The sequence below is a fragment of the Thamnophis elegans genome, chromosome 5 (assembly GCF_009769535.1).
Source record: "Thamnophis elegans isolate rThaEle1 chromosome 5, rThaEle1.pri, whole genome shotgun sequence".
NCBI classification, from domain to species: domain Eukaryota; kingdom Metazoa; phylum Chordata; class Lepidosauria; order Squamata; family Colubridae; genus Thamnophis; species Thamnophis elegans.
Window position 1 is genome coordinate 28,900,725 of NC_045545.1, and position 27,895 is coordinate 28,928,619.

At 44.6% G+C, this 27,895-nt stretch overlaps 1 protein-coding gene across 1 annotated transcript in view; it reads right to left on the reverse strand.

The window, feature by feature from the left end:
- FGGY (FGGY carbohydrate kinase domain containing) overlaps window positions 1-25,742 on the reverse strand; it is a 191,530-nt gene extending 165,788 nt beyond the window's left edge. Inside the window, 5 exon segments of the mRNA XM_032217552.1 lie at window positions 8,200-8,351; window positions 15,136-15,247; window positions 17,872-18,085; window positions 18,511-18,598; window positions 25,617-25,742. Coding sequence (XP_032073443.1) covers window positions 8,200-8,351; window positions 15,136-15,247; window positions 17,872-18,085; window positions 18,511-18,545 — 513 coding nt within the window. The 5' untranslated portion in view covers window positions 18,546-18,598; window positions 25,617-25,742.
- Between the last annotated feature and the right edge of the window lie 2,153 nt (window positions 25,743-27,895).

Consider the following 27,895-nt stretch of genomic DNA (forward strand, 5'->3'; position numbering starts at 1 on the left):
TGCAGTTGTTAACTTAGTAACACAGTTGTAAAGTGAATCTGGCTTCCACATTGACTTTGCTTGTCAGAAGGTTGCAAAAGGTGATCACATGACCCCGGGTCACTACCAGCATCCAAATTTTGATCTTGTGACCATGGGGATGCTACAACAGTCCTAAGTGTGAAAAACATAAGCCATTCTTTTAGGTGCTATTGCAACATTGATCACTAAATAAATGGTTTTAAGTTGAGGACTAGCTGAAAAGATTCAATTTTCTCCTTGAGGCTACTAGCCCAAACATTGAACTTCATCTCTTTACTGTTTCTAGTTACCATTAAGTAGCAGGTATAGAAACCCAAAGCTTTTTTCTAAACCTCTTATAAATTATTCAAATACCACTGAGTGTGAAGCAGATTAAGTGAATTCATATATCATAACAGGATCTTCAAGCAATGCTAATTAACCCCTATTAATATGAATTTTTAATTCTTAGCTTCTGCCAGTTAACTCTTTTGACCTTCAGCAGCTTCAACTAATCCCACTGTACATTAAGAATCAGGAAAAGAGACTTCAGATCTTAGAAACTAGCAGGGAACAATCTACACTGGTCTTTATTAACAGACAGAAAACATCACTGAGACTAAATATGGAAGCCAGACAAGTGGGACCTATAAAACAATTCAAATGGTAGGGTTTTTTTTTTCTTTTCATTTGATAGTTGATGTTAAAAGGTTTGGTATCAACCTGTACCTCAAAAAACGTAAATTAACAAAGACATTAGACCAGGGGTGTCAAACCTGACTGCACTGCGGGCTGTATCGTGACATATCAGGATTTTTTTTTACCTTTACGGAGCTGGGGTGGCCATGGCCTGCGTGGGCCATATCCAGCCCGCAGACTGCCAGTTTGACTGTGGATTAGACTGTGACTGTATGTGCAAACTGACTTCGTATTGTTGAAGGACTGTTTCATACAGGTGAAACAAGTCAAGTTAAATGGAAATTTTAGGGATTACAGGTAGTCCAAAACTTGTCTGCTGTTACAGTCATGTATGGTAAACTCAGTGACAAACCAATTTTCTGACCTTTTTTGCAGCAGTCATTACATGAAGCATAACGGTTAAGTAAATTGACCGTTGTCTTACCTGAACGGTCCTTCTATGGGTGCTGCGAAGGGAATCCAATCATGGGTTAACTTAGCCCTCTAGCCTTGAGACTGAGTATGCAAATTTCAAAGTCACGCCTCCTCTGACTGGACTTCCGTTTCCATTCAGTTCTCGTACGAAGTCCACCGAAGGAACAATATGTCAATTGTCAATCAAGCCGCAGGCCATCTGGCACTACCTAGTCGAGTCCAGTCAGAATAAGAAAGTCACAGAGTCACGATCAAAATGGAGCCCTGACCAGCCGAAACTGCGGGCGGGTTTGGATTCCCTTCGCAGCACCCATAGAAGGACCGTTCAGGTAAGACAACGGTCATTCTCCTGTGTGCTGCTCCGGGAATCCAATCATGGGATATGCCAAAGCAATTAAGTCCCAGGGCGGGAGCTAGGCTGGTCAGGCTCCTCCGCAGACGGAAGGACCCTTTGCAACACTCTCCGCCCAAAGGACGCCTCAGCCGAGGCAAAGACATCAATCTTGTAGTGGCGAATAAAAGGTGAGGGCGACGCCCAGGTGGCCGCCCTGCAAATCTCTTCTACGGACGCTTGCGTCGCCCAGGCCGCTGTGGTGGCCGCACTCCTGGTGGAATGAGGAGTGATCCGCCTTGGAACCGGTCTGGAGTGGGTGTCATACGCCAACGCAATGCAAGCTTTCAACCATCGGCCGATGGTGTGGGAGGACACCTTCTGTCCCATTGAAGACGGCTGGAAGGAGACGAACAGAGCCTCTGATCGTCGGAACGACGCAGTACGTTTCACATAGCGACGAAGAGCCCTGCGAACATCCAGATGGTGCCACTGGCGTTCCTGTGGATGAGACGGGTGAGGACAAAAGTCCGGCAGGACAAGTTCCTGAGTTCTGTGAAACAATGAGTTTATCTTTGGAAGAAAGGTCGGATCCAAACGAAGCACCACCTTGTTCGGGTGGAAGATGCAAAGATCCGCACGAACAGAAAGGGCTGCTAGCTCTGACACCCTCCTGGCCGATGTTATGGCCACCAGAAAAGCCGTCTTGAGCGTCAATAATCGGAGGCTGATGGAATGGAGAGGTTCAAAGGGGGCAGCTGTTAGGGCCCTGAGAACCAAGGCCAAATCCCACGTGGGATAACGGTGTACCGTCGGCGGTCGTAAGTTGGAAGCACCCTTAAGGAAGGTCCGAACCCGCGAGTGCTGAGATAAGGAGTGGCCTTGGCCACCCCCGACCACCGTCGACAAGGCTGTGACCTGACGGCGAAGCGTGTTTGGCGCCAACCCTTTGTTGAGGCCGGACTGCAAGAAATCCAGAACTTGGGGCACCGAGGCCCTGATGGGATCGACCCCGGTGCGCCGGCACCACCGACAGAAGGCCTGCCAGGTAGCCTCGTAAATACGGGTAGTTGACGGGCGACGGGCCGCTTGAATGGTAGAAATTACTTCATCCGAATAGTGAAGGGCCGCTAGCATCGCCCGCTCACGTGCCACACGGCTAACTGCAACAGCTGAGGGCTCGGGTGCAGGAGAGCCCCTTGGTTGAGCTGAATCCGGTCGTCCGGAATCCTCCAAGGACGCGAAACGGACAGATGGACGAGGTCTGCGTACCAGGGACATCTGGGCCACATCGGAGCGACCAGCAGTATTTCCGCCTGTTCCGTCAAGATCTTCTGAATGACCGACGGAAGGATCGGGAGAGGAGGAAAGGCATAAAGAAGGCCCGCCGGCCACCGACTGCGTAGAGCGTCTACTCCCTCCGCCCCCGGAGTCTGGTATCGGGAGTAAAACCGGGGAAGCTGCGCGTTGTGCGGGTGAGCAAACAGATCCACCTCGGGTAGGCCGAAGCGGCGAGAGAGTTCCTGGAAGAGAATGGGGTGGAGCTGCCACTCCCCCTGATCCACAGTCGCTCTGCTCAGCCAGTCCGCCTGAGTGTTGGCTTCGCCCGAGATGTGCTCCGCCCGAATCGACGAGAGTCTGGGCTCCGCCCAATGGAACAACCTTTCCGCTTCCAGCATCAGAGCTCTGGACTGTGTTCCCCCTTGGCGGTTGATGTGGGCCTTGGAGGCCACATTGTCGGTCAAAATTAACACATGGCAATGAGATACAATGTCCCGAAACTCCAGGAGAGCTAGATGGATGGCCCGCAACTCCAGCCAGTTTATGCTGTTCGTCAGCTCCTGATCTGACCAGCGACCTTGGGCCACTCTGTCCAGGGCATGGGCCCCCCATCCAAATAAACTGGCGTCCGTTGTAACTTGAACGCGGTCCGGCTCCTTGAATGGACATCCCCGGAGGAGCCTGGACGACATCCACCAATGCAGGGACCACCTGGCCTTGCCCAGAAGCTGCACCTTGATGTGGGAATGACTGGTATGCGCTCTCTGGAAGGGCAGCAGAAACCACTGGAGAGGGCGCGCATGGAACCTGGCCCAGGGCACCACGCCGATGCAGGAGATCATCTTTCCTAGCAGTTTGGACAGCGACAGCAGTGGTACTCGCCGTTGAGATAGCACATGATGCGCCAGATGGTATATGCTCTGCCTCCTTTCCGGGGACAGGAAAACCTCGCACGACATCGAGTTGATGGTGGTTCGCAGATGAAGGAGGGACGTGGTTGGACGCAGATGGCTCTTGGGCAGGTTGAGGACAAACCCATGGTTTCGCAATGAGTCCATCGTGACCTGTAGGTCTCGGAGAGCCTGATCTCGAGAAGGCGACAACACCAACACGTCGTCTAAATAACAATTGATGCGTATTGGAATTGAGCGAAGGGAAGCTGCCAACACTGCCAGAAGTTTGGTGAACGTGCATGGGGCCGAGGAGACGCCGAATGGCAAGGCCCGGTATTGATAATGGCGGCCGTTGAAGTGAAACCGCAGGAACTTCCGATGTGCCGGATGAATGGGCACATGGAGGTACGCTTCTTTGATGTCTATGGAAGTCATCATGTCGCCTTGGCGGATGGAAGCCAATATGCTCTTTAGAGACTGCATTTTGAATTTTTGGTATTTGATATGCTGATTGAGCTGTTTCAAATCTAGGATTGCCCTCCATCCCCCGGAGTTCTTTGGTACCAGGAACAAGATGGAATAAAACCCTAGGCCTTCCTGCCCCTTGGGTACCTGTTCTATGGCCCTGATGGTGAGAAGATGGAATATCTCGGCGTCCATAAGGCGCCGTTTCGACGGGCACCTGGGCACAGGGCACCTGATGAACCTCCTCGGGGGGATGGATAGAAATTCTAGAGTGAGACCCAAGCTCACCACTTGAAGGGCCCAGGCGTCTGATGTGAGCTCCGCCCATTGGTGGGCGAAGGCCAAGAGACGTCCTCCTATGGCCCCTACCTCCTGCGAGTCAGCGGTATCTACGAAAGGAACGGTTGCCCACTCCTCGGGAGGACCGTCTACTCTGCGCCTGACCCTGCTGGCGCCCCCTGTCTCTGGCCCCAGCTCGGTCCTGGCCACGGTCCTGTGCCTGGGAGAACCCCCTGGTGTAGTTGGGGACATAGGGGGCGGAAGTAAACCCCGAGTCCCCAGACCGAAAGGGCTGCCGCCTACTATAAGGCTGTGGCCTCCTAAGTACACGGGCGCTGGTGGAGGGAAGCACCTTGCGTTTGTCCCGAGTCTCAATGAGAATGGGATCCAGCACTGCACCAAACAAGGCCCCGCCCTTGAAGGGCGTGGATGCTAGGCGCCACTTAGATTTGACATCAGCTTGCCAGTGGCGGAGCCAGAGCAAGCGGCGAGAGGCCACATTGGAAACCACGGCTCGGGATGCAAATTTTGCCGCGCTAAGGGTGGCATCTGCAGAATACTCTAAGGCCGCTATCAGCTTGGTGACATCCTGATGGAGGCGCAGTTCCTCCGGGTCCAGCCTTTCCTGTAGTTGTCTCAGCCAAACTAAGGAAGTCCTATTAAAGAAGGAAGCTGCAGTAGCGGAACGTAAGGCCCACGCCGCTGCCTGATGAGTTTTACGAATGACCGATTCGGCCTTGCGGTCCTCGGCCTTCAAACCTTCTGAAATTTCAGAAGGAATTAATGCCGGTGAAGCAAGAGCAGCAATGGGAGCATCCACCGTGGGAAACTGGAGGAGTGCCTCCAACTCTGGGGAAGATGTGTAAAGTTTCCTATCTCCGGACCCTGGAGGCTTAACTGCGGTCGGCTCATCCCACTGCTTCTGGATTAAATCAAGAAAAAGCTTGGGAGATGGGATAAAATCCTGTAAGGCCACCTGCTCAGCAAAGAGCCGCTCGGTGGCATCCAGGCCCACAGCAGCACTTTCTCCAGAAACCGCCTCCCCCATGTGGGCGGTAGTCTTGGCCTTATACAGCAGAGACTTGAAAAGAGTGTGCCTGAAGAGCCCAGGGGCAGTAGGCTGATCCATAGGTAGGCCCTCATCACCAGAAAAATCCCTATCCGGGATTTCACCTTCCTCCACTAAAGGAGATTGTGCACTAAACACAGAGGGGAAAGGGGAAGGAGGATCCGTTTGCAGGATGGAAGAATCCCCTTGCAGTGCCTGAGGAGCTAGGCCCGAGTAGGCCATAGTAGGCCTGGAGGCCTGGGATCTACGCATTAATTCCGCATCCACCCCTCTGGAAATAGCCTCTGAGATCATGCTGTAAAAATCAGCAGGAAGGCCCAAATCCTGGCCCTCCAGAGGCCTGAGGCCTGCAGCTGTGGGGGTGAATGTGGCAGAAGGCCCAGCGTGTGGAGGCGAACGAAGAGAAGCCCCACTAGCCTCAGAAATAATTGGGGGAGATTGAGGCCCGAAAACCCCTACCTCAGGAAGAGGGGCCTGGGGAAGCTGAATATCAGGGGACCACCCCTGCTCAACGACTCGCACCGGAGAAACAGGCTGCTGAATCAGAACCGGAGGGGAACAAATGGGAGCCCCAGATGCCTTGGGGGGAGCCTTGGCCTTATCTTTGCGCTTGTGCGACTTATCCCGAACAGTAGATGAGGCTCGAGGCCTGCTACTGGAAGCCCTGGTCGTGGCCTTGCTAGGCCCAGGGTTATCCCCCCCCTCGCCAGGGGAACGGGGCTCAGAAACTGGCCCGACAGTACCTTGCACTACCGATTGATCAGCCATAGTATGAATTTGAAAGAGCTCAATCAGCGAAACAAAGGAATGCAATTGCAAAGCACTCGCCAAGAACGCCACGTGGAAGCAGAGACAAAGAGAGAAGCGACCTCCTTCCTGAGTCAGCAACCTCGAGTGAGGGAAAAGGGAGGGGCGAAAGCAGTGCGCAGACTCAAGCGCGCGAATAAATTCTGCCTTCTCATCCCCAGACATTATCACGCATGCGTGAAGTTGCTTCCAAATAAGGCAGCCGGCATCAAAGGCGCGAAATTTAAAAGAAACGGCAGGGAGAAATCCCAAACAGCCGATCCATGCAATCCTCCGGCAGCCGCTCCAGCGAGGGCAGAAGGGAGGGAGGCAGGGGGGAGGAGAGGAACAGCCCCGATAAGCCACAGCTTCGGATCTGACCGTGCCCGTAGGCGGGTGCTATCCGGTGTGGGAAGGCGGCGCTGGAGAGACTCAGCTTCCCTGCGCGCCGAACTTAAAGGGAGGACAGGCGGAGAAGCCGTTTGGGAACGGCAAGATCGCCCCACGCTCCAGCTGCAGTAATCCGATATCCCTGCAAAGGGAGTAGTGAGAGAGGAATCGGCTGGCAGAAAACTGCCGCTTTACCTCCAACCAGCAAGAAATCCACAATGAAAACCAAGGAAATCCAGTATTAATCCTGAGAAATTATCAATTAGTCAAGAGAGAATTGAAATAGGTCTGTAGGCTTGGACTGAGTAAGAGAAACTGAATGGAAACGGAAGTCCAGTCAGAGGAGGCGTGACTTTGAAATTTGCATACTCAGTCTCAAGGCTAGAGGGCTAATTTAACCCATGATTGGATTCCCGGAGCAGCACACAGGAGAATGGTGGGTTTTCAGCTAATCCATTATTCACTCTGATGAAAGTAAATGTCAGGTTTTTGCAAAACATTATAAATTGCAGTCATGTAATTGCGGGATGCTGCAAACTTCTGTAAATGTGGACTGGTTGCTCAGCGCCCAAAATACAGTCAGTGCTAACGTATTGGTTCCTTTATGAAAGCCTGCAGCTGTGTCAAATTGGTCAGTTTAATTTAAGTATTGTGAACAGTTGCAGTGTAAGCTCTGCTCCTTTGGTACATGCATTATGATATCACACTCACATTCGAAAGAGGTAGAGCTCACAGCATTAGGATGCAATGATCCTTTATCATTTTCATACAAGCAGCAAGAATTTGCGGATACCCATAATACCAGGCATGTGGCACCTAGGTCCCATCACCATAATATGCACTTCTATAATGTACTAAATTTTGTGTTTTGCCACCTCGCAGGAAGGAATAACTACAAAATCCTTATACATCCAAAAATGATAGCAGAATCATTGGGAAAAGGGAGAAAGGTACATTTCTTTATTTCGCTTCTGCAGTACAATTTACTTCTTAGAAGACCAAACAACCAACAGAATGATTAAAAATTCCAATTACAGTATGAATTCTGAAGTGGATGAGACGTTAGTCCTATCATTCTTGATATAAAATATATAGAAGCTAGTGAATATTAATTAACACTTTTATTTTTAGCTATGTATTTTTCTGTCATTATCAAATAGTTTAGGCTTGATCTCAGTCTTCTAAAGATGAATATACAACATGCCAGGTCTTCTAACTGAGAAAATATTAAATATTTTAATCCAATTTTAAAAAAATAACCATCTTAAGAATCATAACTATATTTAGAAGCAGCCAACATAAAAAGCAGGAACCGTTAGAAAATTATTGCAATTTCCTGTTTTAATGTTGTTGTTACTGATAGATATACTTCTATATTTTATTATCTCTTGACATTTGAAGCAGCCTTTCCCAACATGCTTTCCACAGAAGGCTAAGGAAAAGACCAGGTTAGAAACAATGATTGACTAAGTCAGCTGGAGATATTGGCTGGAGCATTAGGAAGAAGCAGATTGAGAACGGTTGATATACAGATTAGAAGATTCAATCTTTCTTGACAAAAATGGCAAAGCCTATTGAATTCTTGAACTCACTTCTTTCATCCATAGCAATTTAGGTGGCTGCATTTCAACTGACATCACTCCACCAACAAAGGACAGCAAATTATGCTGTGTCTCATTGATGCGTTTTACTTGATTAGCTGCACGATGGTCCATCCACATGATGATGTTTCTTTTGTGTTCTCCTTATAAAACAAAAACCAAATCAGTCATTGTTTCCATTAAAATATTTAGTACACACATTCTTCTCTCCAGATACTATCTATAGCAGATATGCTTTTTTCATTAGAAACAGGCACCGTACCTATAATTACAATATGTTTAAACAGATCACATAAATAGTCACATGTGACTGCTGTAACTGGGCACAACTACAATTAAGAAAATTCAAATTTGACAGGTGAGCCACCCCTTTTTCTGATTATACAAATGTACAGATTCTGCCTTCCTTCTGACTGCATTAGCAATTATAAAAGCTATAATTAAACAGAAAATAGATGTAAAATGGCATCTAAACCAACAGAGTTATGTTCCAGTACTTCTTATCATTAGTTACTGTTTGTCCATTGGCAGCCCTTAGCATATCACTTCAACGTTAGAATCTCCATCTGAGCTCAAAAATCTTTTGGAAGACATTCCTTGGTTTGGTTTTTGTTTTGTTTGTTATTTTGTGTATGTGTGTGTGTGTGTGGCTTTCTCCATCTTGATGTCTTTACCAATTTCATTGTTCTTCTAACAGCTTTCTAAAATTCTTTGTTAAAAGATCTTTCCTGAGATTTCTGTGTTTCTTGGCTTCAGGTTCTCTTCTCTTCCTGATAATTTTCATGGTTTTTCTAACATCCAGCTTGATTTCTTTTGGTTTTTTCTTTAAATTTGGCAATTTTTCCCACATTCTTCATTAACAATTTCTTTAAGTTCTTGTGCCTTTGTAGCAATTCAGGTCTTCATAGTGATTCTTTTTGTTTTCCTTAAAAATTGTTCTGTTTCAAAGTTGGTGATAATACACACACACACACACACAATATTCAACGCTTCTGAGTCAGAATCAGACTCTAAATCATGGCTTATAACAAAAATGGTGGGAATATGATCAATATAGTGAAAAGGTTTTTAAAAATCAATGGATTTGTTTACTTTTTCACATGTCTGTAGTAGGGAAAGGGCGTTGGTACTTACCTGATAGGCCTCTTCTCATAGTGGGGGGGGGGGGGGAATATCCAGACTGGGTTGATCTTGTCCTCTCATTGATTGGATTGAGTCAGATAAGCTCTTTGGGACACGCCCCTGGACACCAGGTACTACCCAGTTATCGGCGAAGAATTCTATCCGACTCGTTGCACCATTCACTCCAGACTCTTATTCCACTTATTAGCTTTTATTGGTTTAAACATCAATATCTATATAACATTCTTTAAACAACGAACATAAGGCTTAGTCACAAAACACTGTCAGGAAGGGGCTGGATACTCCTCCCCCCACTATGAGAAGAGGCGTATCAGGTAAGTACCAATGCCCTTTCTCCATAGTGAGGAGGAAGGAGTATCCAGACTGGGACGTACCAAAACCTACACATCCCTAGGGAAGGAGACCCCTGAGGTAACATGCCCACAACTCATGCCTGGTGAGGTGTGGTCCGTGCCCTGTGGACTGCCTGTGACACCCTGTGGCCAAACGAGGCTTCTGACAAGGCAAAAGAGCCCAATTTATAGTTCCTAACAAAGGGTGAGGGGGAAGCCCACGTGGCTGCCCTGCAGATTTCGGCCAAGGAGGCCTGCGTGACCCAGGCCGTGGAGGTGGAATGAGGTGTGACATGACTTGGTGTCTGCAGACCCTGTGATTGGTAAGCAGTGGCAATGCAGTTTTGCAACCACTGCCTATGGTGGTGGAAGTTACCTTGTTTCCCAGAGACCCTGGTTGGAAGGAGACAAATGGCTTCGGATTTCCTGCTTGGCCTGGTTCTCCTGAGGTAGATCCTCAGAGCCCTCCTTACGTCCAGAGTGTGCCACTTCTCCTCTAACAGGTGAGAAGGATCTGGACAGAAGTTGGGCAAGATCAGTTCCTGTGCTCGATGGAAACAGGAGCACATCTTGGGGATGAAAGACGGATCCAACCGTAACACCACTCTATCTTGGTGAAACACACAGAGATCCTCCCTGGTGGACAGCACTTGCAGCTCGGATATCCGCCTGGCGGATGTGATGGCCACCAGGAAAGCCATCTTAAGAGTCAAGAACTTAAGAGAAACTGTTCGTAAAGGCTCAAAAGCATCTGTTAGAGCGTCCAATACCCTGTGTAAGTCCCAGGAATGGTACCTATGTACCGTGGGTGGTTTGAGATTGGAAGCCCCCCTTGAGGGATTGCCTGACCATGGGGTAGTGAGTCCAACTCAGGTTCCTGCCACACAGAGAACTGATGAGATGGCTCAAACCTGTCTCCTAATCGTGTTGGGAGCTAACCCTCTGTCCAGGCCCGCTTGAAGGAAGTCCAGAACTTGTGGCACCATGGCCTGGAGTGGATCGCGCGCCCAGAAGTTACACCCTGTGGAAAAGGCCCGCTATGTAGAACCGTAAATGCGCTCCATGGAGGGTCTGCGGGGGGCCCGGATAGTCTGTATCACCTTGGCGGAGAAGAGGTCTCTTCTCAGGATGCTTGATTCAAGCGCCAAGCGGTCAACTGGAGCCATTGAGGGTCTGGGTGCTCCCGCGACCCCTGGCTGAGGGATATCCTCTCCTGGGGGATTCTCCAGGGCCTCTCCACTGAAAGTGACTGGAGGTCTGCAAACCATGGCCTCCGGGGCCAGTGAGGGGCCAACAGAACCACTTCCGCCCCCTCCCAAAGGATTTTCCGTATGACCCTGGGAATCAGGGGTAAGGGCGGAAAGGAATACAGAAGCCCCCTGGGCCAGGGGCTTCACAGAGCATCCGCCCCTTCTGCCCCCCGTGTCTGGTACCTGGAGAAGAACCTCGGGAGCTGAGCGTTGGGGGGAGTGGCGAATAAGTCGACCTCCGGGCATCTGAAGAACTCTGCCAGCTCCTTGAAGATTGCTGCCTGCAGCTTCCGCTCCGAATTGTCTACCTCGGTCTGGCTGTAGGCTATCTGAGGTGCTTCTGCGATTTCTCATAGTCAGACATCCCATTCTGAGTTTGTGGTGGGTTCTGAAATGTGGACCGGCCTGTCTGACCCTTTTTCTCTGGCTAGAAGGGTGCTATGATTCTATGACTAGGATTAGCTCAGAAATTTTCATGAATGTAGACACAGACGCAGTTCACTGGTCAGCCACTAGAGTGCGTGTAAAGATGAAGTGAGGGAAGCTAAGGCTCACAATGAAGAAAGGCTGGCCACAAAGGTAAAAAAATAACAAAAAAGGTATCTTCCAACATGTAAAAAACAAGAAAAGTTAAGGGAACAATTGGTCCATTGCTAGGAGAAAGTGGCCAGAAGGTGACAAGCAGCAGGGGGAAAGCAGAACTATTTAACTCATGTTTGGCATCTGTCTTTACACAAAGGGATAAAACAGTCCAACCTGTCAAACACAGCACCACAAGAATCAGTTTAGGAACACAAGTTGAAATAGGGAAGAAAATGGTAAGTGAGCTCCTGTCTACCCTAGACAAGTTCCAATCACCAGGACCGGATGGATTACACCCCAGGGATCTGAAGGAACTGGCAGACAAGATCTCCGAACAACTGAACTATATCTTTCAGAGATCCTGGAGCACCGGGGAACTACCAGAGGATTGCTGATGTGGTTCCCATCTTCAGAAAAGGGAGAAAAACAGATCAAAAGCCAAAAGCCAACATGGGATTGTCAAAAACAGATCATGCCAGACTAATCTTGTTGCGTTCTTTGAGGAATGCCGTCGATATAGTTTACTTGGACTTCAATAAGTCCTTTGATAAGGTAGACCATAACCTACTACTAGATAAAGTAGAAGAATGTGGGTTAGACAGCATCACACCAGATGGATTTGTAACTGGTTGACCAACCGCACTCAACGTGTAGTCCTCAATGGAACTGCCTCTTCATGGAGGGAAGTATGCAGTGGATTACCACAAGGCTCTGTTTTGGGCCCAGTACTCTTCAACATCATCAATGATTTGGATGAGGGTGTTAGGTATGTAAGCTAACAGTTGGGTTAGCAATATATAAGCCATGATAATAGTACTGTTTCTTTAAGTACTACTGCAAATGTGGTTGGATGCTGTTACCTCAAGCAGCCATAAGATGGAGCCAGAATAACTGTTAGCACTCTGTTTGTTAAATGCTGATTGGTGGGGGAACTCATCAAATTTGCAGATGATCCCAAGCTGGCAGGAATAGCCAACACCCCAGAATAGAGGCTAAAGATACAGAAGGATCTTGATACACTTGAACATTGGGCACTATCTAATAAAATGAAATTCAAAGGAGTAAGGTTCTACATTTAGGAAACAAAAACGAAATGCACAGGTACAGTATGCCTTGCTCAACAGTAGTAACTGTGAAAGGGATCTTGGAGTCCTAGTGGACAACCCTTTAAATATGAGTCAGCCGTGTGCAGCAGCTGCCAAAAAGGCCAACACCGTTCTAGGCTGCATAAACAGAGGGATAGAAACAAGATCACGTGAAGTTTTAATATCACTTTTTAAGGCCATGGTAAGGCCACACTTGAAATACTGCATTCAGTTTTGGTCACCACAATGTAGAAAGGATGTGGAGACTCTAGAAAGAGTGCAGAGAAGAGCAACAAAGATGATTAGGGGACTGGAGGCTAAAACATATGAAGAACAGTTGCAGGAACTGGGTATGTCTAGTTTAATAGAAAGAAGGACTAGGGGAGACATGAAAGCAGTGTTCCAATATCTCAGGGGTTGCACAAAGAAGAGGGAGTCAAATTTATCTCCAAGGCACTTGAGTGTAGAACAAGAAGCAATGGGTGGAAACTAATCAAGGAGAGAAGCAACTTAGAACTGAGGAGAAATTTCCTAACAGTTAGAACAATTAATCAGTGGACCAGCTTGCCTCCAGAAGTTGTGAATGCCCCAACACTGGAAGTCTTTAAGAAGATGTTGGATAGCCATTTGTCTGAAATGGTATAGGGTTTCCTGCCTAGGCAGGGGGTTGGACTAGAAGACCTCCAAGGTCCCTTCCAACTCTGCTACTGTATTGTATAGTATTGTATTGCATTGTATTTTGCTCGTTGCCTAGTCGCCCCACCCTTGGATGGGCCTTCAGGGATAATCTCTGATTGGAGGCTCTTCTGTCCCTCCAGTGGGGCTGCCGGCTTTAGAAACAAGGACTTGATTTCTGCCTGTGTCCTCCCAGTGCAGGGGGCCGCCATCTTGGGCCATGTGGGGCCTCTCCTCCCCCTTCTTTCCAAATGGCTCTGCGGGGCAAATACAATAGCCCTGTCCTCAGGACTTTGAAAAAACAGCTTGTGCTACTAAGGGCTGGCGCTCTCCCCTGTGGCCTCCTGCTGTTAACAGCAGATTGCTGAGAGCCTTCTCGCCCCCCCTTCTTTTTCTTCCTTAAAGGGGAAGTTTTTCCTTAAAGGGGAAACCTCAACAAATATCTGAGCTTCGTTGCCCTGTCTGGGCTTCTCTGGCTAGTCAGGCACTCAGAAAAGGATCGAATAGGGCTTGCATAAATCGTGATAGCAAGGTTGCCGGAACACAGGATGACAAAGCCGAAGGGAATCCTCACCTGGAGGGAGGGTGCCGTCCTGCCAGATGAAGAGAAACATGGTAATCTTTCCTCAGGTTCCAGGCCCCTGGGGTGGGGGGTGTGTCTTCCTGCTGCTGGCCTTATGGCAGATGCCTCTGCCTTTCATACTTGGAGCTAGGCTTGGAGAGGGAGGGATTGATCCACAGCCTGCCTCTTTAGCCCCCTTGATGGAAATATGCCTCCTTTTGGCCTTTGCTTGCCTCCCCCGCCCTTGGCTAATGCCTCTGCGATGGTCTCTAACCTTTTTAAGGGCTCCTCAGAGCTTCCGGTAGTTGTTGCTGCAGGGCTGAGAGCTCGGCTCCTGCCGGCCTCCTCTGAGCTGCTGGGGGCTACCATCTTGGACCACGTGGTTTCAAAATGGCCCCCGGCTCCAAATTCAAAAAGCTCCTCTTTGTTGGAGCACATGGAAATGGCTTGTGCCTTTGTAGGCTGCCATGCGGCTTCCGCTGCCGCTGGAGGCTCTCGCGCCTCCCACAACTCTTTCTGAGCCTCTCCGGCTCTCACCTTGTTCTCTGGTGATCGCTGCCAGCGCAGGCCCTTCGGGGCATTTTAACAAGCCGCGGTTTGTCGCTCAACCCTTGAGGGGAGCGGGGGAGCGCTCCTGCGCCTGTAGAGCCTCTGCGGCAGGGCTTGCCTCTAGGAGGCTTGTGCCCTCTCCTCCTGCTTGCCTGGCAAAGGTCCTCACTGAGTCTCACTCAGTGGCCAGGGCAGCGTGCCACCCCAGGGGGCTTGTGGCACTCCAGCCCTTGCAGGAGGAGGCTGTGCGCGGTACAGGGAAGCAAAATTTGTCGGGTCCAAATTTTTTTTTTCCCTTTTAATTCTTTGCACTTTGCTGGAGATCCAAAATGATGAACCGTCCATTTTTTTTAAGGAGATAAGAATGAAGATACTGTCAAAAAATGTCTCAAATCCCCAAAATAAGACTGTTTCTTCTGCCTTCTTACTGCAGCCCTCATTCTATAAAGAAATGTTTACCTCTTTCTGATTGAGCCAAACCCCCTCTTTGCATTCACACTTTCACCTTCTAGTTCACTTAACTTTTTACTTTAGATAAAACTTGATAGTAAATTTCCTTCCATAAAAATATATGAAAATCCTATACACTTAAATACAAATATTTTAATTACATCTATCTAAAAAGTGGATAATTTATTATCAGCCCAATTTATAATTGAATTTATACTGGCTATATTATTATTGCCCAGATTTTATTTTTAAATTATCATTTTATTATTGCAAATTTAGTCATTATTTGAAGATTTTACCTTCAGAGTTGACTGCCAAAGGATGAAAATGGCTATCCAAAACAACAAGGGAGCAGGTAGCATCAAAGCCAAGCCCTCGAATCTGGGAAATATTTATTCCTTGCGTAATTTTCTGTGAAAGAAAAAATAAATAAATGCATAGCTCACTTTTCTATTCATTGAGGCACACAAAACAGCTAACAATGTATAAAGCTGAAGTTCAAATTAAATTCCTTCGAATCTGAACATACACAGTACTGTACATAGAGAGTATAAACCCTGACACTACATGATTTTCTAAATTACTAATAACAATAACTGTATCAGTTTGGATTGTTGGTTACTTTAATCATTGTTGACTAATTCATTCTTCTTTAAATCCACAGAAAGCTAGAATCCAAGACCACAAAATAGGTGTATTTTCCTTTATATCTAACTGATTATATATTATAATAGAGATACATGAGCTTGCATATATTGGTAAATTGGTCAATAATGGGAACAAAACTATTAATCAAATGGTCTATGTAACTTCAGGAAGGGACACGGTGGCTCAGTGGCTCAGACACTGAGCTTGTCAATCAGAAAAGTCAGCAGTTCGGTGGTTCGAATCCCTAGTGCCGCCTAACGGAGTGATCTCCCATCACTTGTCCCAGCTTCTGCCAACCTAGCAGTACAAAAGCATGAAAAAATGCAAGTAGAAAAATAGGTGGGAAGGTAACAGCGCTCCATGCGCGTTGGGTGATTAGTCATGCCAGCCACATGACTATGGAAACGTCTGCGGACAGCGTTGGCTCTTCTGCTTTGAAATGGAGATGAGCACCACCCCCTAGAGTCAGGAACAACCAGACATATGTGCAAGGGGAACCTTTACCTTTATATGTAACTTCCAGTATAACAGGTTGATTATTGTGATTGTCAAAAATCCACTTCCAGAAAAATTAAACTGAAGGAAGAACTTCCACGATGTTTTCTTATTAAAAAGCTCATTGATTTGATGAGAGCTCAACCAAAAGTGTTCTCACAATGATTTTCCCAACTGTTTCACTGTGAGATCTGAGGAGAGATCTGTTAATATAAATTGTTATGGATGTAGTGTTCATTTACCTGATGGAATTGAACTGATCTGAAAACAACAACAAATTTAGAACCCAGTTTAAGAAACATTCATCTAATCTGAGTGACAATAAATGTTCAAAGTATCAAACACTTTTCTGATACAGAGAATCCCAGAGTGGGCCTTGAGGGAAATATTCAAAAGCCCTTACAGAAACAAACTTGGCAGACCTATTTCTTAAGGTTTGGTAATATCAGAAGAGACTCATTAGAATATAAGGAGGAATGGAACAACAAGAGACTTGCACGACTGATATCAGCCCTTTAAGGTTCTCCAGATGAGGAAAAACTCTACAAGAAAACTAATGGTCCATCAGTGTCCTTCGGTTACACTTAAAATGCATCCAACTACATTTTAAAAGGTTCCAGTTCTCTGAAAGCCATAATATTAGGCCCAAAGAACTGAAGGAGAACAGATGAAGGAAATCGGCAACTGGCTCACTGTGTCAGAGGATCAAGAAGCCAATCCCCCCCCCCCCAATAAAAGACAAATAGAAAAACAAATATTAGTACCAGTGAAAATTTTCTTTTCAATGTCAGTTAGAATCACTCTTACCTTTTATACACTTTGTAAATCAGATTACTAGAGTGTAATAGCAATATATTTAATCTTAAATAGGAAAAGAGAGGGAATATGTGACGAAGAGAAGCTCTCTACTCTTATTTCATTATTCACATAACAATTGTTCTGGCCTCAACCCTCTTAGGACACTCACTCAATAGCATGGCTCATGAATGTTTAAAAAGACTGATCAATACCAAGAAAACAATGAACTGTCTATCCACAAATTATAAGTATCTCATGCATATTTAAAAAGTCAACCTCAGAACATCGGCTGGTTTGGGTCCACATCTTTTTCAGATGTTTAAAACACCTCAATGTCCCCAATATCCATTATTACTTCAGCCCATAGTATCCATATTAAAGAAAAGGAGCCAGAACAGAATAATAACCTTTTATTTTGCATTCATTATTTAATTTTCAGGTTACTTTTCCATTACAATGTGTATACACAAGATACAAACATATGAATGCTTCTTAACCATCTTGAGGAAAAAATATGCATGCTTTTATCTGATCATATGCTCAGACATATAGAATCACTTTAAAAAATTTAAATAAGAATTTGGTATTTTTTCTGCCTTATTGGATGAAAAAAATATAACTTCAAGGTATAAATTTTGCAGTAGAAATCCAACACATTTCAAAACTGCCATGAGTTAGAAAAAGATTAAACCTCTCCATGTGCCCCACCTTGCAAATTAATTAATGAATAAATTGCCCAATAAAGTATATCCAAACCAATAACATCTATGCTGTTTTTAATAGACTTTTTAATGTATATTGAAAGGAAATTAAAACCCTGCCAGCAACATAAGAGATAAGACATTGAAAGTGAGAAAAAGAATGCAGCTATAATTGATGAAAGACATATTTTGTCAGAAGCTTCTGTTAATCTTTAAAACATGGCTATCATACAGACAAACATAAACAAAAAAGACAAAATTTTGTGAACTTAACAGTGAAGAGATGCCACATTGCAATCATTTGAAAAGTCAGCCAACTTCTTTCAGATAATTAGATATGATCCCTCAAAGCATGTAGCATACAACAGTCATTCATTCACATTATGTCCCTACCTTTGTGACGATACAACAAGCTGCCCAGATGTCATCAGAGGATTGTTCATAATAGTCAGGTTGTGGTGCCCAAATTTGAATTGGATGGTCTGCATAAGCCACTACTGTGCCAAACTGGTCCACCAAAGCCGCACGGACACTTGATGTGCCAACATCAATTCCAACATAGTAATTTACTGGTCCCGGGTTCTCACTTTGCATTTTGACTAGGCTTCTGGAAAACAGGGAAATAAAAATTGGATTTGTAAAAGATACCTGATTTAGACAGCCTCACTCCTGCACAGCTCTACAGCAAATTCTTAACGTAAGTGTACAATTTGAAATTGATAAAAATTTGGTAATGTTGCCTAGAACATTTATTTAGTTAACCAGTCATTTATTTTAAAAAATCTGTACCACCCAGACCATTCTGGATAGTATATACCCGTGATGGCGAACCTACGACATGTATGTCAGAGATGACACATAGAGCCCTCTCTGTGGACATGCACGCCATCACCAACTGCTCTTCTGGGTTTCATCATGCACATGTGGGCCAGCCAGCTGCTCTCTTCTGGGTTCTGGCACGCACATGTGTGCCAGCCAGCTGGTCTTCGCACAAAGACCAGAATATCAGCAAGGCCCCGCACGTATGCGCACCTGCCAGCTGTTCTCTTCCGGGTTCCAGCTTGCATGCACTCCAGTTTCGTCACTTGGTGCCAAAAAGGTCAACCATCACTGGTATATACTGTAATAATATAACTCAATATAAAAGCAACATAGTAAACATCTCAATTAGTACAATTAAAACCCATTTAGAGTAAAATAAGCAATGCCCTCACCAAAATGTTGCGGTTCTGTCACCATATCTGGATGCTATGTGAACCTGGATGCGTAGGACCCAACTCTAGCTCAAATCTACCAAGACCAAATGGTTGTGTTTATTAGGGCTCCCTAGACCTGGCAATTGTCCATTTTCTTTTGTGGATGGGACCACACTTCCCCTCTCAACAGTGATATACAATCTTGGGTCTTTTGAATTCTCAGCTCCTGCTCAAAGAGTAGATGGCACTACTGACAAGGAGGCCTTCACATTCTTTCTTCTCTAAAGTCCCTCAAAGATCCAGTTCAAGACTATTAAAGTACCTCCAGCTTGATTTGGGGTTGTGATGTAAACATGAGTATAATCAGCATACTGGTGATACTTCACACCAGATCAAAGGATGATCTCTCCCATTAGTTTCGTGCAGACGTTAAATAATATTTGGTCCAAGTTCTGTGAATCACTTTGAATTGAATCTTTTATCTCACTACTGTTACTACCACTACTACTTCTACTACTGCTGCTGCTGCTGCTGCTGACTAGAACCTGCCCACTCTGGGACTAAACTAATGATAAACTAAACTAGGAACTAAACTAAGGATGAAAGTACATCTAAACCATGCAAGAGAAACACTATTTTGGAAGATTTTGAACAATACTTAACGGTCTAATAAGACCAAGAGGGATACACTCCCCACATCCAAGTCCTGATGAAGGTAATCCCTAGAGCAATCAATGTCTTTTTTATCCCACATCGGGACTGAAACTTAAAATAATTAATTACAAAGAATTTACTTCTTCTGTTGTTCTTGGTTACTATCACTTTCTCAACGATCTTTACCACAAAGAAAAAGCTGGAGACACTGAGAGTTAATATACTTGAATTGAGAGATGGCCTCTACAACAGAGTCCACTGCTTCTTTCCGAATAATAACATTCTCCCAGAGATGTTCATCAATTTCCAAATCCCACTACTAGCACATCCCATTGGCTACTTGAATAGGCTAGGTAAGTGTTGCACAGATGGCAATGCACTTATTACAGGGAACATCCTGTTTCACACGGTCAAAATAATTCCAGATAACATTACTAATCATTGTCCTATTCACTTTGCCTAACTTTGCCCAAGAATGTGTGTCTTTGTGTCAAGAATTTCACATAATGTGAAACATACCACACATAACCTGGGACTTATTATGAACAACTTTATTACCTTTATTACCATATGGAAAAGAAATAAGGGGCACACTCACATTTAAAGTCACACACAGACTAGGACCATGATGGCAAACCTATGGCACGCGTGCCACAAGTGGCACGCATAGCCATTTATCAAGGCACACGAGGCTTCAGCCTTCTTTTGAGGCCATTTTTTTCCCTCTGGAGGCTTCCTTGAAGCATCCGGAGCACAAACAACCAGTCCTATGGGCAAACTGGAAGTTTAGGAATGTACGAGCAAACCGGAAGTCTCTTCCGGATTGCTCGTAGAGTCATTTTTTGCCCTCCGGAGCCTTCAGGGAAGCCTCCTGAAGGCCCCTGAAGGCTCGGAGGGCTAAAACCAGCCCTATGAGCAAACTGGAAATCTGTTCCTGAACTTCTGGTTTGCCCATAGGACCGGTTTTTCGCACTCCTGAAGCCTCCGGAGGGTCTCCGGGAAGGCGAGGAAAGCTGTTTTTGCCCTCCCCAGGCTGCTATAAAGCCTCTGGAGCCTGGGGAGGGCGAAAAAAGCACGCCAAAAATGGGGGGGAGCGCTGGTCGTGCGCATAGCATTATGCCTGTGGCACACTGTGCACGACCCCCCTGCACTCCCCCCACTTTTGGCACGCAAGCCACAAAAGGTTTGCCATCACTAGCCTAGGACGTCAACTTTGGCCACAGTATACCCTCAGCCAGAAATGTGTCCATTCTTCAATACTAAAGATAATTCTTCTATAGTACATTGACATGTTTGTAAATGTGATCGTAACACATTTTAAACATCCCTGAAATTATTGCACTGCTAGAAACCTACTTGAGCCTGTTTGTTCACCAAGCAGGTCATTATCAGTTTCACAAACAACAGTTAGCAAGTGGACTATTTTGCAATATAGTTACAATACAGACAAATATAAAATGTAAATATTTACCACTTTTTCACTACTAATTATTAGTTATAGTCAAAACATTGCTGGTATAACAAGCAATCCTACAACGATGAAACGTGGCACTTGGTGTTTTAGCTACTTTTAATAAAAGCTTGTGACTATGAAAATTAAAAGAAAATTATCTGTACAGAATTTTTGTTAACTCTTCCAGAAATTATTTTTAAAAAGCTCAAAATTAAGTCAAACCTCTGCAGTAGTAGAATTTCTCAGCCCAATATTGCATTTATTTTTACATTTTCCTCTTTACTGTTAAAACAGTTTTTAAAGCTTTCTTTACAAATCCTAGAAGAAGCTTTACAAACAACTCTTAGCGATCAGAGTCATAGTCCATAATAAATATTCATACAGTCCAGCAACAGTAATCTGCAGAGATATTACTCAACCTGTATATATAGCAAAGCACATACTTCCTGCTTTCTCCTTGAATAAATTTTCCAGTTTTCTGGCACCAAACCATGATGACAGAAGCAGAAAATAAATATTCTTTGGAAGTCTGTTTCGTTGTTTAAATCCAGAGCACTGTTTAAAGTGAAGAGAAGCAAACACAGGGCTGACCAAACTAGCCAGGGAACAAAAGAATCAAGTTTTTAAAAAATTTGATTGCTGAATTGACCATGAGATCAATCGGTGATAAAGGGTCTTTCACATTCTCCAAGGACAATTATTAGGATATACTTTCTTAATATTTTTCCTGTCCACTGACTAGCATGTCAAAATCTTCTCAAATGTTGAATATATCCTCTAAGGTATTTACTATTTATTTATTATTTATTTATTAATAAAATGTATAGGCCGCCCAATCCCGAAGGACTCCGGGCGGCTTACAAAAAGAAGAGGAAAAGAAATAATAAAAATAAAAAAAGACAGATTTAAAATCGCAACATATGCATTCGTTCTGATCGGGACTGGATCTCAACAGTGAGGTCAACAGCCCCAGGCCTGCCAGAATAGCCAGATTTTAATAGCTTTTCTGAAGGCCATGACAGTGGGTAAGGTCCGGATCTCTGCGGGTAGCTCATTCCAAAGGGTCAGAGCAGCCACAGAGAAGGCTCTCCTCTGGGGAGCCGCCAGCCGACATTGTTTGGCTGACAGCATCTGAAGGAGGCCCAATCTGTGTGATCTCACCGGCTGCTGGGAGGTATGTGGCAGAAGCCGGTCTCGCAGGTACGCTGGCCCTGAGCCATGTAGGGCTTTAAAGGTAATAACCAACACCTTGAATTGCATCCGGAGACCAATTGGTAGCCAGTGCAGCTCGCAGATGACAGGCGTAACGTGGGTGTACTGTTCCTTCATTTACTCCCAAATTTACAAATCTCATAATATTTTCTAACCATTCACCCAAACAGAAGATGGCCTAGAATGACTCTTGCAGTATGCTGCTCATTACCGCTTTCCAGCTTGTGACCGCAAGTGTTCAACCACCACTGTATCCAATTAATGGGAACACAGTCCAGCCCACATTTTGTTATCTTCTCTATAAATGTTAAGAAACACTGTCATATATTTTGCTGAAATTTAGGTACATTATGTCCATTACATTATCACAGCCAATTAAACTCTCTGCTCTTTCAAAAAACGAAAATAAGTTCAGTTTGACAATTACCTGCTTCTGGCAATGCAATGATGACTCCTGCCATGTAGCATATTCCTTTCTAAATACAGGTAGTCCTTGACTTCCAACAGTTCATTTAGTGATCTTTTGAAGTCACATCACTGAACAAAAGTGACTTATGACCATTTTTTCACACTTACGACCATTGTAACATCCCCACGGCCACGTGATTTACATTCGGATGCTTGACAACTGGCTCACATTTATGACAAGTTGTGACCTTCTGACAAACAAAGTCAATGAGGCAACCAGATTCACTAAACCACCGTGTTACTAATTTAACAGCTGCAGGGTAACAGAGGTGACAAGAAAAGTAAAAGGCAAAACTCACTTAACAAACTTCACAGTTGCCAGCATAAATTTTGGGCTCAATTATGGTCATAAATTGATGACTACCTGTAGTCACAAATCAGTTGCCTAATAAACCGAATCATAGTTTTTGTAATGGTGTATTCACAGGTGAGCAGTATTCGGTTAGTGGGCAGACCAGGTGGGAAAACATTTGTAGATACCTGCACATTCCTCAATTGCGTAGAAAACACACAACCAGCCCATTGGTTCAACATTGGGACATTGGAAAGGAACTGATGTCCTAATAAACGCAAAAAATAAACTGGCTTCTTAAAAAGAAAGCAATCTAGTTGTAGACATTTTCTGTAATAAAATTTATTTCCCCTGTAATAAATCCTGTTAAAAGATGTTTCAAAGAGAATGATGCTTTTGATAAACTTACTGCCATGAGTCTAACACTCATATCAACAACGCTTATAAGGCCATGTTTTATCATGTGCTTGACTGAAGCCATGGCAGTGGCTTGACTAAAGCCCTCTGGGAAGATCACTGACTGCTGAACAAGTCATCAATGCAACAGTTCAACACTGAACTGCAGCACTAAATTATTGGTGTACAGATCAATAATTGGCTAATGTCAGCAACTGGGTCAAAGTTTGAAACTAGCTATGGCTATTCTTTCCCATCCAACATGTTTCTTGTTACGAGAGATTGTTACCAAACAAATATGGAGGATCCCCAAATAAATTTGTTATTTTTATCCTTTAGTGTGTAGACTACACATTTAAGTGAGGATAACTGAAATTTCCATGCATTCCACATTATCCTTGGACTCTTGATTTATAAGCTGTCAAATGGACAATTACTCTGGTAGACAATAATAATCCTGTGATGGACAGCTATGCCAATTTTATGCAGATGCTCAAGGATGCTTTTAAAAGCATGCCAGAAAGCTAGAGCTAATCAAGAAATTAACAAATTGTAGTCAAGGTAAACGTAGTAGGCCGTCACATATAGCAGTCTTTCAACTCTATATGAAAGGTAAAGACTGAAATTAATTAGCTTTAATTATTCAATTTAAAGACCTATCAACTGAATTGCAAGAGGAGCAGGTTTATCAGGGCATACCAGATATATTAGAGGATTTGCTCCTCTAAATTGGATTTGCTCCTCTAAATTAGATTTGCTCTAGATTTGCTCATTTATGAATATAGATGGTAAACTAGAAGAACTGAAATACACTGGGTGGAATGGAAAAGAAAAGAAATAGCCTTCTTACAACCACTTCTTTGTTCCTAGGCTTTTTAGTCTTCTGGAATTCAGTCTATACAAATTGACCCTACTTACAAATTGACCCTCCTCTTACCACTTGCTACTATCCCCTCTTCAATGAACAGGAAGTGCACTCCTTTGGTTCTACTTTTCAGCTGACATAGTCGCAAACCCCAATTGCTGTTCTTCACTAGTTGAGACTAAACTCCTTTTCAGCATCAGCCTTTCTTTCTTTCTGGTGATACCAGCTACTTGCTTGTGTGCTTCCCTGAGGATAATGCTCATTATTCCCTATAGAGGTTTCCTTCCTTAAAACTCTAGCTCAGCTGAAATTTCCTTTGGTCTACAATGGTTTCTTAAGCTGTCCCATTTTTTTTTCTTGTGACTGGAGTGTACAATTCTGCACTCAAAAGAAGTGGAGAATGGTTTAGAATATCTTGTTTTTCAGAAATTTCTACTCTTCTGCAATTCCCCTTAACCTCAATACTTCTCTACTTGCTGAGGTGGTCTCTCCTAAAACCAAGTGTGATTGTGTTCTAATTTTTCTTTCTGCAATATCTTGATTCTGAAGAGGATGCAGTCCCCTCCTCCCAAGTTTCTGACTGCTTTTAACCGCCCTTCCCTATTGAATTAGGAATAGTTCTGCAGTTGATAACCTTATCTTCAGCTTTTTGAAGCAAGTAGCAAAATCTATGAGAAAATGACCAGATTGGACCAGAAATGAGCCAACTGCATTTCACCAATTCTGTTCTGTGAACATAACCAGTGAAATTAGATTTTGGTTCTGAGTTGTCTTGCAAACATATAAACCTGACTATATAAAACATGCTTGACTAGGGGTAACTATGCATGAATCCCGCAAGTGACCAACCAACCTTCCTTCCTTCCAAAGAGCAGGTGTAGTTTAATGCTGAAAGGGTGAACCAGACTTGGGAAAAACTCAAATCAACTTGATTCTTAGCCTTGGAGAGCCATTGTGTGGTTTTAGGCTGTGCCTCTCAGTGCAACTTAGGGGTTAGAAGATAGTGTGTTTTGGAGGCAAAACTGGAACTACTTTTGAGCTCCTGCAGGAAAGCCAAGAAAGCAATCTAACAAATGAAGCAAAGAAAATGCCCCTGACAAGGGCCTTCATTTCAGTCATCGGTCTGGTTATTATTATTTTTTTCCAGAAAGCCGCGAGGGACTTTGCTCTCTCCTTAATTAACCCTGAGACGGCTCGCTTTACCCATTACTGTATTTTCTCACCTGTTTCCCAGGCTGGGTCATCAGGTGTCCAATTAAAAGCGATTATTTCTGGCATGCAATGGCTCTGCTCTCACTCTAAGAGCAGAGGGGGAGGGGGAGAATTTCTACCATACTTCCCTCCCGGGGGCGGCATACACGCGAGGGAAGCCGAGCCAAAGAAAACTACCCGGGTCGCAGGCGGAGGAAGGAGGATCCCAGGACCAGCCCTTCCCCAGCCCAAGAGCGAAGAGGAGGGGTGGGGGGAGAACCTGGCGTTTTTTTTTGTCCTCTGCCGAAAGGCCAGGCAATGTACCGCAAGAGGAGGGGTTCCTGCAAACAGGACGCTGTTCTGCTACACAACCTCACTATTATTTGCGTTGGAAAGCGAAAGCTTACTTACTTGCCCGAAAGTGAAACACGATCTTAAGCAAGCAAGCAAGCCAGCAAGCCGTGGTCAAAAGCAACGGGTACCACGCGCTTGAGCTCCCGACAGGGCAATTTCCGGCCTTCTCTGTCGGGAGCCGCCGTGACCGGAAAAAAAAAGCCGCACGCCTTTCCTTCCCTTGGCAGGAGGGCATTTGTCAATGCCTTTTCTGATTGGTCTCTTGACCGAGAGCCCCCCCCCCGGGCTGCCCCACCACTTGCCCCGCGCTCAAATGCATTGGGGGCGGGGGGGGGCAGAGAATAAGGCGCCCCTTTCCCGAAAATGCTATTTTTTTCCTGGCCGCCGCCGCGGTTCCCCCAACCTCCGGTTCATAACTCTTTGCAAAATGAAAAATAAAATAACGGAGTTAAAAGGCAACTTCGGGGTTTTATAATCCAACCCCTTGCCAAGCAGAAGACCCGATACCATTCCGGACAAATGGCTGTCTTAAAAACCTCCTGTGTTGGAGATGCTGGACGAGGAGGGAAGGATGTAATAAAACTTAAGATCTCCCTCCCGCTATCTGTTTCTTTTTAAGCAAAAGTTTTAATCGATTATCTTTTCCTTGGCTTGCCAAGATCTGTCTTTTTTTCCTCTTAACATATCAAGGAAAAAGGCGGAAGGATCTATGCTCTCCCCTTAACAGAGTCCTCCGAGCGAAGTAACACTGAACATATTTTAATTTAGGGAGATCGGTAAGAGCAGCATACAAATAAACGTATTTTTATCTAAGCAAGTATTCCATTGAAAAAAAATTAACGGTAACTAGGTTCACAACAACATATTATTAGGTGGTTAATCTTTGGTGAGATTCACAGCCTTTGGGGCTGGTTGGTAGCTCAACAGCTCGAGTCCTAACCAAGGACCTAGGAACTGTTAAGGTAACGTCGGAGGATATAAGCTGTTCCAAGTAGGGTGGTTTTTTCAGGTAAATTTAAAATTTCCAAATAACGAGGTAGTTCCAAGGGCTCCAATTACAATTGGGACAACACATGATTTCTTTTTCCACAGTCTCTCAACCTCAATTTGCAAGTCCTGGTATTTTGTGATTTTTTTCTTGCTGTTTATCTTCAATTCGTGCATCTCCAGCTATTGCAATGTCAATGAACCATACTTTTTTCTTTTCAACTATTGTTATGCCAGGTGTGTTGTGGGCCAAGTGCCTGTCAGTCTGAATTCTGAAGCCCCACCAGATCTTGACTTTCTCATTCTCTAAAACCTTCTCAACCTGATGGTCACAATGGTTTTTGCTGTACTCAAATCGAAACTTTTGGCACAATTTCCAGTGAATGGTCTTAGCAACGCGATCATAACGTTGTAGGTAGTCAGTTTGTGAAATTTTGCTGCACCCACTGATCAAGTGGTCGACTGTCTCGTCTTTCTCATTACAGAGGCGACATTTGCTGTTGTTGGTAACATGTTGAATTTTTGCCTTTTGACAGTTTGTGGCTAAGGCTTGTTCTTGAGCTACCAAAATAAAGCCTTCTTTTTCTTTTTTCAGTGCTCCTGATCTTAACCAGTTCCAAGTTAGCTTTTGGTCAGCTTTGCCTTCAATACTTTTCAAGTATTGGCTATGTATAGCTTTGTTTTTCCAATTTTCAGCTCCCTTCTCAATTACTTCTTTCTTATATTCAGCTTTTGACTTAGTTGTCTTTAAAAGGCCTTCTTTATTTACTTCCTTAATCACTGGTTCTTCATTTTTCTGGATGTAATCATTCTGGATGTAATCATTCAAGCTGTGTTTTTCTTCTTCCACAGTCTGTTTTACTTGTAGGAGTCCTTGACCACCCTCTGCTCCTGGTAGATATAATCGGTCAACATCACTTTTAGGGTACAAAGCATGATTCATTGGCATAAGCTTCCTTGTTTTTCTGTCCAAATTGTCCAATTCCATTTGGGTCCAGTCAATTATTCCTGCAGAGTATTGAATCACAAGTATAGCCCAGGTATTTATGGCTTTTATGATGTTTCCTCCATTCAATTTGGACTTTAATATCTTGCGAATTCGTCGAATGTACTTGACTGAAGTTAATTCCTTGACTTTATTATGCATTAAGTCAAAGGCCTCTAAAATCCCAAAGTAATTCTAGCCTTCTTCTGGTTCTACTACCTTATCATTTCTTCATTCTCAAGTTCTATTCCATCATCTTCTATGACCTTGCCTGTTTTGGTTGCCATTGTTGCACATTTGTCAATTCCAAACTGCATACCAATGTCTTGGCTAAATTCTTTTGTGCTTTCAATTAATAAATTCA